The 13,203-nt window shown below is 31.5% G+C and overlaps 2 protein-coding genes and 1 long non-coding RNA gene across 3 annotated transcripts in view; all 3 read left to right on the top strand.

Moving 5' to 3' along the window:
* LOC114332281 (rab3 GTPase-activating protein non-catalytic subunit) overlaps window positions 1-6,963 on the top strand; it is a 61,841-nt gene extending 54,878 nt beyond the window's left edge. Inside the window, exon 8 of the mRNA XM_028282056.2 lies at window positions 514-6,963. Within this exon, the coding sequence (XP_028137857.2) occupies window positions 514-663 (150 nt within the window). The 3' untranslated portion in view covers window positions 664-6,963. The remainder of the gene's footprint in view (window positions 1-513) is intronic.
* Window positions 1-13,203, top strand: part of LOC126888616 (uncharacterized) — a 558,932-nt gene that overhangs the window by 361,771 nt on the left and 183,958 nt on the right. The window lies entirely within an intron of this gene.
* The window catches only part of LOC114332282 (kinesin heavy chain), a 175,808-nt gene continuing 174,067 nt past the window's right edge, over window positions 11,463-13,203 (top strand). The window contains exon 1 of the mRNA XM_028282059.2: window positions 11,463-11,764. Within this exon, the coding sequence (XP_028137860.1) occupies window positions 11,618-11,764 (147 nt within the window). The 5' untranslated portion in view covers window positions 11,463-11,617. The remainder of the gene's footprint in view (window positions 11,765-13,203) is intronic.

The raw sequence follows: 13,203 nt of genomic DNA, 5'->3' as shown, positions 1-13,203 counted from the left end.
GTTAAGTTTTCTGAAATTTTTCAATTTTACTTCAATTGGGGATGAATCTGGGGATCTTGGCGGCCAGGGCTAAAGATTGAGCCCAGCCTGTTCGAATAAGTCCATGGTGGCTCTCGCAATGTGTGACCTTGCGATATCCTATTGAAAAATTGGACGGTGGAGCGTCTTAAAAAAATGAATAAAAACGAAAACCTGAACTCATGTGGCTGAAATTCTAATCATTTGGGTCTGTGCCAAATCTACGTTGTAGCAAAAAACTGTAGAACAAATCGAAAGACTCAACTGGTTTAATAAACGAACTAATTTTCTTTATATATTACTTATTATTAGAATGTGTTTATTATTGCTATTAAATTCAAATTAATAAAAATTACAAAGACAAAATACTTCTCAAGTAAACTTGACCTTAATCACCCTTAATGAAAACTAAACCAAAACTGAAGAAATGAGTATTGACAGTGAATTAATAAAGTATTAGTACAGTATTAAATTAACTGTTGTATTTTATTTTAGACTGAAGAATGGTGCGCCCCAAGTGCGCTGAAGGACATAACGCTACTGGCAACCCATACAATACATTGTTTGACTGAAGAAGACAGTGAATACAAGTTGGCATCACTGTTACTGGAATCGTGTAAAACATTGGAAGATTTGCAATCATAGACGACCTTGTTAGATTTTAAAAATATATTTTATTGTTAAAAATAGCATTTACAAAGTATCTGTAACTAAAAATATACAAGGGGAATATTGTTTATAATTTTAATGAAATATTGATTCATTTTTATTAAATGATAATGATTCACTTTTATTAATTTCGGCTATAAGCTTTATTTATACTATATCAGATGCAAATCCATTAATGGATATAGGTGATCACGTTTTCCATTAACTCTATGTTTCTTGCAATTTATTTATATGAAAATAGGAAATCAAATTAAAAAAAAAGAAAAATATTATTTTACATTCCACCAGATTAAAACTATTGGGACCATTTTCTGGTTACACCTCCGACTCTTCTAAAAATGCAAGCCATAACGGATGCTGAGACTACAGAAGATGAGGGAATTTTACAATTTATAATTCACGACCCATCTGTTCAACGCGTGAAAGTTTCAGTGAAAATGGATCCCCCGTACTCCGATTGGAGTAAAAATGCAAATTAAAAATGAATAAAAATTTTCAATTTTGTTGTAATAGGAAACGTCAGCCGTATTATATTTTAGTTCAATCAGAGAGTGCGACAAGCACCCCTACCGGTTTCGAGACTTGTTAGTCTCTCGTCAGGAGGTGCATTCGTCGGCATAATGTGAAACATGCATAAGTCCAAAATACATGATTTTACAGGAGAGACAAAAGCTAACTGTGCGGACCATTGAGAGTTATACCTTATAACCAGTTAAACGGTTCTACAATGTATAGACAATTAAAGAAATATAAAGTATAAATAGACTGTAACTAGTCTACATGTAGCTCTGTAGCTATGACGTCAAAAGTATAATTTTGTTTTCACCCATTTTAGAATATTAAAATGTGAAAACCTTGAATTATCCATATCTGTCTGTCCGTCCGTAAACACAACTCCTCCGACATATACATATGTCAAATGGGGTTTCGAATGAGAGCTTATAACCCAAAGATGACCAAAGGTGAGAAATTTGACCTCGGACTGTTTTAAATTCTGTTTTAAAGTACTGTTTTAAATTCGCCGAAATAGTACAAGCGATATATTATTCGACGGGCATTAACAAGACGAAAAACAAATATATACTTCCGGTTTTATATCACATCCGGTTAAAAATTTGACGCATATTGAAAAGTTAAGCTCGAATATTTAGTTCCGGTTTTGATGTCATTTCAGGTTAAAACGTTATGTCCGGAAGTTTGACAAAAATGATTCAAAATTAGTGAAATCATATCAATCGACGCAAATTTTACACGAAGAGTTTAAATATCGCCTTCGGTGTTATTTTCGGTCATGTTGGATGAAAACCTAGGACTTACGAAGTCCAATAGGGATGTTCACTAATTTTTAAATATAGTTAAATTCAATAGATTATAAGGTATATAAACACGTAGCAATCATAAAACTGTTTAAAAATGTATATTTTTTAAGATAAATGAGTTCATAATGTTGATTTTCTTGGAGGCTAGAAAAACGGCTCCCTGCAGCGAGGCTACGGCCTGTGACGTCAGTAGTCGTATCGGCTGTGATCGAGGGCTAGTTCTGTATACTTATTTACGAAGTATATTTGAATGTGTGCTGTTCTTTACGTATTTAATTAGTAAAAAATGAAGCCAAATAAGTGGTGTTTTGTTCCCGGGTGTGTAAATACATCGAAAAACAATTCTGACAAGATTTTTATTACCGTTCCAACCAATTTAAAACAGAAAAAGAAATGGTTTGTTGCAGCTAGAAGGGACGTCAAGGAAGTGTCAATAAAAACCAAGTTTTTCTGTTATGAAGATCACTTTATTGTAACATGGATCTTTTTCTAAATAAAAAGTTTTTAAATTACTCATTTTTACCCAATTCTATATGTTTTAGATTTAAGTTAGCTTGGTTATAAACTAAATTATAAAAATTCTTAATACAGTCGTATTTTGAACTTCCCTAAATATCTGTTACCATTTATCTGTTATCATTTCAAAGAAATGGGTTAGCATAGCAATAAAACTTTTTACAAAAATGAAAAAGTACCTAGTTTGTGATATCTGAATTTGTCGGGACCCTAAAAAGACTGGTGCCAATAACACAACATAGTCATAAAATATTTATTGTTTGACATACCCTATAAACTAGACATCAATTATTAACTTTGCAGTGAATTGTACATAAAAAGTTTTTGGATTCACTGAAAAATATATTAACACGTTGACGGACAGATCGTCTATAGACGTCTAATTTCCATTGATGTAATGTGACACAACGTCTATAGACGTTGCATTTTTCCCTATTGTACTTTGCAAAATACATATAGTGTCACAACACTTGCTTATACATTTGACGCACTGTCCGTCAACGTGTTAAGCGGTAACTAGTTTATTACAACGTATTCTAGGTATACCTAAGCGAATAAATTTATTAAGGGGGTAGGCGCAAAATCTTGGTCAAATACTATTTAATAAATTTTTTTCGAATCCTTAGAAAACTAATAAATATTTTTTAAAAATTTAAACGCAGACTGAAAGACTACATTATTACCGAGGGTAGAAAAGAGGGTAGTAAAAAAAACAAAAAGTTTATTTTGAATGAAATATTTGAAATTAATGGTAGGGGAGCTTAAGCGGGGATTTTTGCAGTTACTCGAGCGCGTCAGATTATCATATGGGGAGAAACCTCGTACCCTGTAGATGTACCTCTACCATATATCGGCTCTTAACACAGTTCTAGTTCGTTAAGGGGGGCCTAAAAAAAAGTCTATCCTTAAAAATGCTCGAAATTGTCAGATTAAGATAAGGATAAGTTAAGTAAATACAAAAGAGTGTATATTTCAAAAATCTGACGAAGGAAATGGGTGAGTCAAAAAGTTTCACAAAAAAAAACGAATATTTCGCGAAATGAACGTCAGATCAAAAAACTAAAAACTACGTGTTCAATATTTTTCAAAAATCTTCGAATCTATCTATCGAATGATACCAAACATGACCCCCCACCAAACTTCAAACACAATGTTTATATCAGAATTAAATGTTATATTTGAGTTGCCTAAAATTTGTTTTAATAAAAAATGTCTTTAAGGTATAAAAATGACTTGAATACAACTATATTTCAATGGCAATAAAATCTAATTAAAGGTATAATGATGGATTTTGAATGGATAATTATTATTTAAAAGTAATACTCACTGGTTGGTTTTGGTTCCACTACCCTGTGGTTGATTTATTTCCTTACAGGAGGCCAAGAAATCAGACACCGTTGTTACGTCTACAGTCGTTAGTTTATGCGAATCAGCTTTTTGAAAACCTTCCATTTTATTTGTTTATTTGTACCACCCAAAATATGTCCTTACAAAGAGTCTATACACTTTAAACTAAATAAATTCACTATTAAACTCCACTTTAATCCTGATAAAACAAGATGAGAACAAAATAGAATGACCTGAACTAACGTCAAACAGGTCAACAATAACACTGGGAGGAATGGCCTGGTGCGTGCTGGGGTATACGACTAGTGACGTCAAGCCAATAGAGAAGCGTTCTTGAAATTTAAAATAATGCTAGATTTCTAATCAAGATTTTTTATAGACAGGCTTTTTTGATTCTTTTGAAATTTTGGACAATTATTCCTAGGGTGTTTCTTAATCGTTTTACATGTTTGAAATGACTTTTTAATTTTTTGTGAACATCCCTATTGTTTGTTGCTTGTTTACATGAATTATTCTTTTCCAAAATAATGGTTATAACCATTTAGTTATTTTGTTGAGTTGCATTTAATTATTTAAAATTTTAAATGGTTATTTAACAATGTTATTTGATGATAAAATAAATGTATTAGGATGGTTTGAAAGTCATTGCACTTACCTGAGTACAGTAAATTCCATTCCTCTGTCGTACACAATTATAAACAAGCTGAGAATGCAAGCATTATCATAACGAAAACTTTGTTTACGTTTAGCAAACATCATTTCTATATTACTATATCTTTGTACATGATTAAAGCCCGGATTATAAGCATGACAGAAAGGTCAAAATAAAGCACTTATATAAGCAAAAAATGACGCAAAAATAAGAAAAGTTTTTATGAAATAAGCAAGGTTCAAGAAAAAAACCTGTAAGTAAACATGGATATGATATAAATATGAATAAAGGACATTAACATTAAATTACATTTATTTTTAATTATCGTATTACATATTAACAATAAATAAAAAATTACAAAAGTGTTAAACTTTAATATAATAAAAATATCGAAAAATGATTAACATATTAATATATTTTTTATTCATGGCCATTAGCATAAAAACAATTAACAATATGTTTTTCAAAATTTTCTTGTAAACTTCTATCCACTTCTATATGTAGACATATTATTTATACATAGAAAGAGTTCTTTCAACATCTGCAGATGTGATTGGTGCGTAGGTATTTAAATTTAGACAAATGTACCGATACTACCGAAAAGTATTTTACAACAATATAATAAATTTGGGCTTTCTGCAGACAAATATTAGTTTATTACATGGACAGGTATAACGATGGGTTTTCCCGTTTATCTCCTAAGCCTAAGGGATTAAAATTCTTATGGTTTATTGAATTATTAGGGTTTTATAGCTCTGTATACTTATAGAATTTTGCTTAAGACAGGAAGTAATACATGAAATTTAACTACAGTTTATCATAAGAAGCAAAATAAACAAAGATAAGCAACATATCTTTAAAATAAGCATTTTTACTAAAAATCCTAATCATAAGCAAAAAAAGCAAAATGCTTATAATCCGGACTTTATACATGATATACCTACCTAGCATATGCCTTAAGCCGAAAATTCGACTTTGAGATTGGTTATATCGAGTAATCGAATTTGGTTCGAGATATCACACATTCACAATGTTAAGTCACAATTACGACCTATAGTGGATTTCATCTGAGGGGGTTGTTAATGTCAAACGCTGAGCGCACATGCATTTGAAACAAGTAGGTAATATTCACTATTTATTTTTACATGTTTTTTTACAAAGTTTATACAGTCCGTCTAATTTACTTACCGTTGCATGTCATCTACGCCAGAGATCTAAGTTGACATAGTTGCCAGAGTATAAAAAAATCCTGAATCCATTTTAAATCAAATAGATCACATAATTATTGTAAACGTGGATTATACAACAAAACTAATATTCAATGTAAATAAATAAAAACTTTAGAAATAGAGAACAAGAATTAAGTTATAATCTTACGTTAAAGTAAATAATAAAAACAGTAATTATAATAAAACAAATACTTATAGTAAAGAATATAAACAAATATGAAGTGTCATCACCGCAACTGTCAAATAAATGTGACCAATTTATTCTAAAATGTCACCTTCGTTCGATTACAATTACAGTGTGTTCCGAGCAAATGTGCTTCATAAAAACGCTTTATAATCCATTTATACAAATTAAATGAAAACTATTATTGTGTATTTCTTTAGGTTAACATTAATAGAAATCTTCAAATATTATTTCTACGCGTATATAATAAAATATGTATAGTGGCTGTAATTCCAGTATACTAGGCAAAATGATTCTAAAAAAGAACACACCTACCGCCTAAATATTTCGTGTTGGTATCATGTGGCATCACAGGCTATGACGTGGATGACGTGCAACGGTAAGTAAATTAGACGAAGTATATACAATATCGACGCCAACTTTTATTGAAACGTGAAGATTCCATGTTAATAATTTTATATTACCTAATAATTAATTTAAAACATGTAAAAATAAATAATGAATATTACCTACTTGTTTCAAATGCATGTACACTCAGTGTTTGACATTGAAAACCCCTTCAAAGATAATTCACCCGAAATCCACGAGAGGTCGACTTAACATCGAGATTATGATATTCGTAATATACGTAAAAAATACTTGAATTGATATATCATATGCCTTAAGTCAAAAGACTTAAGAGGTAGACAAAACACAACAGAATTTGCGAATTTATAAACGAAAACGAAGTTTTTATACTTTGTATATTTTTTGTGAAACAGATTTGATTCCTGTAAAAGATATACTACAATAAATATTATCCTGAATATGGTTCTGTAATAACGAAATTTACATAATATTTTCTTAACAGTTGTTGAAGTATCTCAGAATCATCTTGTTTTGTGATGTACAATAAGTGTAGCAGTTAAAATTGAGCAATTAAAACTCCTAGTTATGAACTAAATTTGTATGTAGTTTGTTACGTTGATTTTGTTATATATATTCATGTATCAAACACGAAGTGTTCAAATAAATACAAAAATCTGAAAATGCTTTTTTATTTTGTCAAGAATTTGCGATTTTTTGTTCCTATATACTGGCCTTGGATCTTGTTTCGTGAAAAAGATGTGGTAAATTGATTAAACACATTACTGTGAATTTCAGGAATACAACTTAAAAATATAATACTTATACTGTGACAATATAAGAGACTAATTATTATTCAATTCAGGGGGATGCTATTCTTTGAGGTGTGAATTTCTTTCAACAAGGGATCTACCTGTTTTATGGAATGAGCCTTTGTTTATTTAAATACACATTTCCAACAATAGTACCCTGCTGAGCTGAATAGGTATTAATGAGTCTTTTAGTTTGATTGCAGAACTATACCGTGAGATAATCTCAGATCAAGTACAACCAGATGCCTTATTGTATGTATAGTTGTTCCATTTTAACTTTGCCCATGCGTCATGATTAATTTTCAAACAAATTAAATCAAACCATAAAGTGAAACGTACGTCGATGTGTTAAGTATACAGTATACACAATGTATATACACATCGACATACATTTCACTTTATGTTTTGACTTAATTGGTTTGAAAATGAATCGTGGAGCATGGGCAAAAATAAAATGGAACAACTATACCTACTAAGCTGTTGTAGAATAGCTAACATACCAAGAAGACTGTAGGTTTATCTAGTAATAATATTTCTCCTTTTCTGTAATTTACTTTTTCATACAATCGTTTATTAATTTCACTCTAAAATACACACTATGGTTCATTTTTAAATAGGAGGAGCGATTTAAACGAACGCGAGAAAAATAAAGCCAACTTATTGGTCGAAAGAAAGCCGAATCCACACACAAGCAACATCTCTCAAATTTTGAAGTTTGTCTGAAGTGTCATTATTGACAATTATTGAGTTATCGATTATAGGGCTTTTCATTCACAGTCATTTGTTTCGAGCTTCTGTTATAATGTCGTATAATCCGTGTATATTTTTATTATACACAGATTATTATTATATGGACCGTTCACTCTTGTTAGAGTATAGGTCGCTCAAATACTATGAGCTCTTTTAATCCATTTCACGCGGTGGATTAGTCCGCGGTTTCCTTTAGGTCATCGTTCATAGGTTGTGATGTCTTTTTGCCTTCTCTACTATCTTCTTCCACTCACTCCGGTCCTGAATATTTTCTCTCCAGTTTGCAATTTCCATCTTTGATATATCGTCTAGCAGTTGATCTTCCCATCTTATTTTTGGCCTTCCTCTTGGTCTATTTGTTACTGGTCTCCAGTTCACTATCTTCCTGATCAGTTCTTCTACCCCTCTTCTTTGTGTGTGTCCAAACCATCTGAGTCTTTGTGCTTTAATGAATTTTACTATATCTTCTCCTTCAGTTATATTTAGTATTTCATGGTTCATCAGCCTTCTATATTCCCCTGTTTCTGTCATCACTGGGCCATGTATTCTTCTCAAAATTTTTCTCTCAATTATTCTTAACTTTTCTTCGTCTTTTTTCGTAAGGCACATTACTTCTGCTCCATAGGCTATCACTAGTCTAATTGCTGCTGTATATATTTTTGATTTTGTTTTTTTGCTCAGGTTTTTGTCCTTGAGTAGTCGGTGGTATTTCCAATATACTCTATTACCTGCTTTAATTCTTTCGTTTATCTCTATACTCCTTCCGTTTTTGCCGTCCACCATCACCCCCAGGTATTTGAAGCAATCTACTCTCTGGAATGTATTTTCACCTATATTATACACAGATTATACAACATAATATGACAGAAGCTCGAAACAAATGAGAATCGATGAAAAGCCCTATTGCCGTGTTAATTTTTTTGATCTTTTCGTGAGTTTTCTTGACATTTTTATTGGAAATTATTCTTTTTATAACTATAATTGTTTATGTTTTGCACGTTGTATTAAGTATGGATGCCTTACCAAGCACGAGTACGGGTAAAAGAACTGGAATGTCACCGACGAAAAAACGGCAGCCAAATTGGATCATTTTATGTCCCTTGTTCAGAAACAAAACGTACTAAATACGACCAGTAAATTCTAATTTCTTAACCCTTAACTACAGACATCCCATTATTACCACGTAACAACAGATCTCCGGTATTTTTTACCGGTCATTATAAAATAATAGAGTCAAAATATAAAGTTAACAATAAAGAACAAAAAAATTATGCATTATGTGTTTTTTTGGAGTCTCTAGATATGGAAAAATGGTAAAATGAAATTGAAAACATTGAAACAAACTGTCATAAATGCTACGAAAAAAATTTTAACATATAATCGTTGATTGATAAATATAGGGGTTTTGTTCCCCTATCTTTATTAATTACTTTTATTAATCAATGTTAATATTATACACAGATTATACGTACGTAGGCAACCAAACGACGTTTTTATACCGTAGATAACACGTCATAAAAATGACCAATTGACGTGTTTCTATGACGTAGTACCGACGTTGAAAATCACGTGTATTTGTCTGATTGATTTAACGTCATAATTGTGACGATTTTAAAACGTCTAAAATGTGACGACTTTTATACGTCGGTAAAATCACGTCTTTAATACTTTCAAAAAGTGACCTCTTTCAGATGTTTTAAAATAGGTAGCATAAAAAATAGGTAACATGAAACCTATAGGTCTACGTCCCATGTGTCGATGAAGATATACTACCTACTACCATTAGTTTAAGAACGCTTGTGCATTAGAAACAATCTAACATTGATTCTGCATGATTGTACCAGCCCTCGCATTATAGAATTTTCACTATTTATATAAGTATACTTACTTACTGTGTCAAAACTGAAAAACATACAAACTAATAAATAATTTATTAACAAATTACTCGATAACACATAATTAGTTCATTAACAGAAAATAAACATAACCTCAAACAGTTGTCAAGAAGAATACTGCATTAAACTAACTCACTGAGCAAATACGAATACAAATCTCTTAATTAACACGTTTCTTGAACTAAATATCTAAATGAAAAGTCTTATTTTATCACACAAGACACAAACCACGTAAACAATAATTGAGTAATTTCTTATGAAAATTATTTAACGAAATTATTTGGAGTAATACAAACAAGCTCCTCCCAATTTTGTGACGTCAGACTTAAACTGTCTGAAATGAAAACGTTTTTTAAACGTTATTTTAACGTCATTAATCTTACGTATTTAAAATCACCTACAAAAGACGTCTATATGACGTAATTTTCAAACACGTGTATATATTCAACCAAAACTGACGTTTCCTCGACGTTATATGACGTCAGTTGGTTGCCTGGATATGACAGAAGCTCGAAACAAATGACAATCGATGAAAAGCCCTATTGCGCCTAATCTACATTTAAAACATAGAGGTATACAGTGATGAGCGTGCTAATAACCGGTAAAATAGCACAAAAGATGGAAAACGTATTAAGTTGTGAGATAAAATGAAATGAAACTACTCGAGCTGGGAATTTTAGCGATTGTAACCTTTTTATTTACATTATATTGATTGTTTCACAGCTTTACACGTATCAGAGGAGTATGTCAACGAAAGCTGTCACTGTGGCAGTGGTATTTGCTAAACTCGTCCGATACGTCTAAGGTGGGGAACAATCAATATAATGTAAATTAATATGTTAATATCGCTGAATTTTCCAGCTCGACTAGTTCTATTTCTTTTTATCTCAAAACTGAATACGTTTTCCATCTTTTATGCTATTTTGCCGGTTATAAGCGCGCTCATCACTGTATATTAACATAGAGTGAGCCTGCCTTACGCGCTTCCTGTCGACAAGATCTCATGGACTGGTTTGCGGCATCTCTGTCTAACACATTGTGTATCGACAAACTAAGATTACATTAAGTGTGAGCATAGGCACGGAAGGGGTGGACTACTGTCGCAGCTTTACTATGCGTAAGAGTGAAACAGCACTAAGTCACTAATCCAAATAAAAAAGGTGGTGTCGTCACTTCGCTCTGAATGATACTCTCTCTATGATAATATATAATTGTATGATTTAAAATAATGTCTTGTCAAAAATTACGATGTTCTGAAAATTGCCGTCCAAAATATGTTTACCCTGTGTAAATTAGTCTTCTTATTTTACTCCGCTTATTTAAAAAACGAACTATAGTATACTAGTAATGTTTGTTGCATACTCTTAAGGTAAATGTCGATGTGTAATATTTTCCGAAATTTGTTCACAATATTGCGTATACGTTAATGATTAATGACTGTTTCTAGAATATAACGAAAGTAATGAGTCTTATAAAGTTGTTATCGTTTTTCAATTTAAATATGAGTTCACATAAATCCAATACTTTCCGCCACACCCTCGTAACACTTCATTTTGTCAGATGTCCATGAAATATTTAAGGTCAAAAGAAAGACAGATATATGTTTGGACCCCATGCCGCAGCATTTATCTTTTACATGTTACGGGATAGAAGGAGAAAGTAAGATTTGTTCCACCGATCGATGAAACGTTTACTTTTGACAGTTGACAGCTCCACTCATCGGATATTTTCCGATGACAGCGGATCAAAGGAACCAAGATGTCTGTCCATTTCGTGTAAAGTCACTTTTGAGGAAAAAGACATATTTTTCAGTGCAAATATATAATTAATAAGTTATGATTTGATGTAATTAGTGCTGTGAGTAATTTAAATTTAGGAAAAATGTCGGTCGATCGGGAAATACCCGCAGAGGACAGTATTAAAGTAGTGTGCAGATTTCGACCCTTAAATGACTCGGAAGAAAAGGCTGGGTCGAAATTCGTAGTCAAGTTTCCCCAAGGAGCAGATGAAAATTGCATTTCGATAGCGGTAAGTGGGACAATGTTTGATTAAAATACCACCTTTTGTTATTGACGAGGTCATTATTTTCCCTTTACGTCATCGTGGTGTGAAGAATGTTTCTTTATTGTGTCGCATACAGTTTTTTGTACTTGATTATAGTTAATTATATGTTACGTTTCACGAAATAGATGATTATAAGATGATGATTACCGTGTTGTACCTTGTCTCATTAAGATACATTTTTAATATCACCTTCTTAATTTTTGCGGTAACCTTTAATCAAAAATTACACATATGATCTGACTGTGTTATTTTAATAAATAGTAAACAATCAAATAATTATCTATACTGATACACAGCGATTCAAAACATGTTTTAATTTCTTTTAGATTTTAGATACATGTCTATAAATACATATGTTTTGAATACAGTAACCCACATTTTTTCATTATACTTGAAATGATCAAAAATAATTTTATATTTAAGGTATTAATATAAGAACATAACACCAGCATTCTGTAACATTATCTCATAATACCCTTTTATTCTCTCTTTGTATGGTTTCTTATATTGATTACTTACCCAGCTTACTGATTATATTATCTCGTAATCTAATCTATATTTGCAACATTTCCACAATAAAACTATAGTTCGGCTATAATTTCTAATATCAGACTGGAGTTCTGATACAATTTCGGAAATTGATTCATATTTGGCATATACAGCAGAACCCTGATTAACTGTGCTCCTTGGGACTGGACATGGTACAGATATATATGAAATGCACAGATAATCCGAACATTTATTTCTTATATATACTACACTAAGCATCAAAATTAACGCACCACCTTAAAAATGGGACATTGTTGACGTCTCGTATTTCCTAAACCTGTTGTCCGATTTGAGTGATTTTTTTAGTGTATTATAGCTTTATTCTTCAAGAATATCGATGTAATAATATTATTGCTAAAGAGATAATTGTCATTGTATACCGGGTGTAACAATTTTTCTCCTCAAAGTTTGGAACACCCTGTAGATGTAGAATATTCTAGCGTATATAAAATATTGAAATTAAAACTCAACTGTAGTCTTAGGCTTTCTTAACATTTCGCTTTTTGATTCATTTACTTATGTTGGACAATAAAAAAGTTAGGTACTTTAACAACTAGCAATGTTATTCATCAATACAGGGTGTTTATAAATAAGTGCGACAAACTTTAAGGGGTAATTCAGCATGAAAAAATGATGACCGTTTGCTTTATAAACATATGTTCGCAAATGTTTCGTATCCGAGATACGGGATGTTGAATTTTTTCTTACAAACTGACGATTTATTTATTGATATAAAACCGGTTGAGATATGCAAATAAAATTTGGTAGGTATTAAAGGGTAGTTATTGCGCATTTTTTGACATACAATTGAGAATTTTATATTCACAATTGGCATCAGTGGCGGCTCGTGATTT

The sequence above is a fragment of the Diabrotica virgifera genome, chromosome 1 (genome assembly GCF_917563875.1).
Source record: "Diabrotica virgifera virgifera chromosome 1, PGI_DIABVI_V3a".
NCBI classification, from domain to species: domain Eukaryota; kingdom Metazoa; phylum Arthropoda; class Insecta; order Coleoptera; family Chrysomelidae; genus Diabrotica; species Diabrotica virgifera.
The sequence above is the reverse complement of the archived record's forward strand: the minus strand, read 5'-3'. Positions and strand labels throughout refer to the sequence as shown.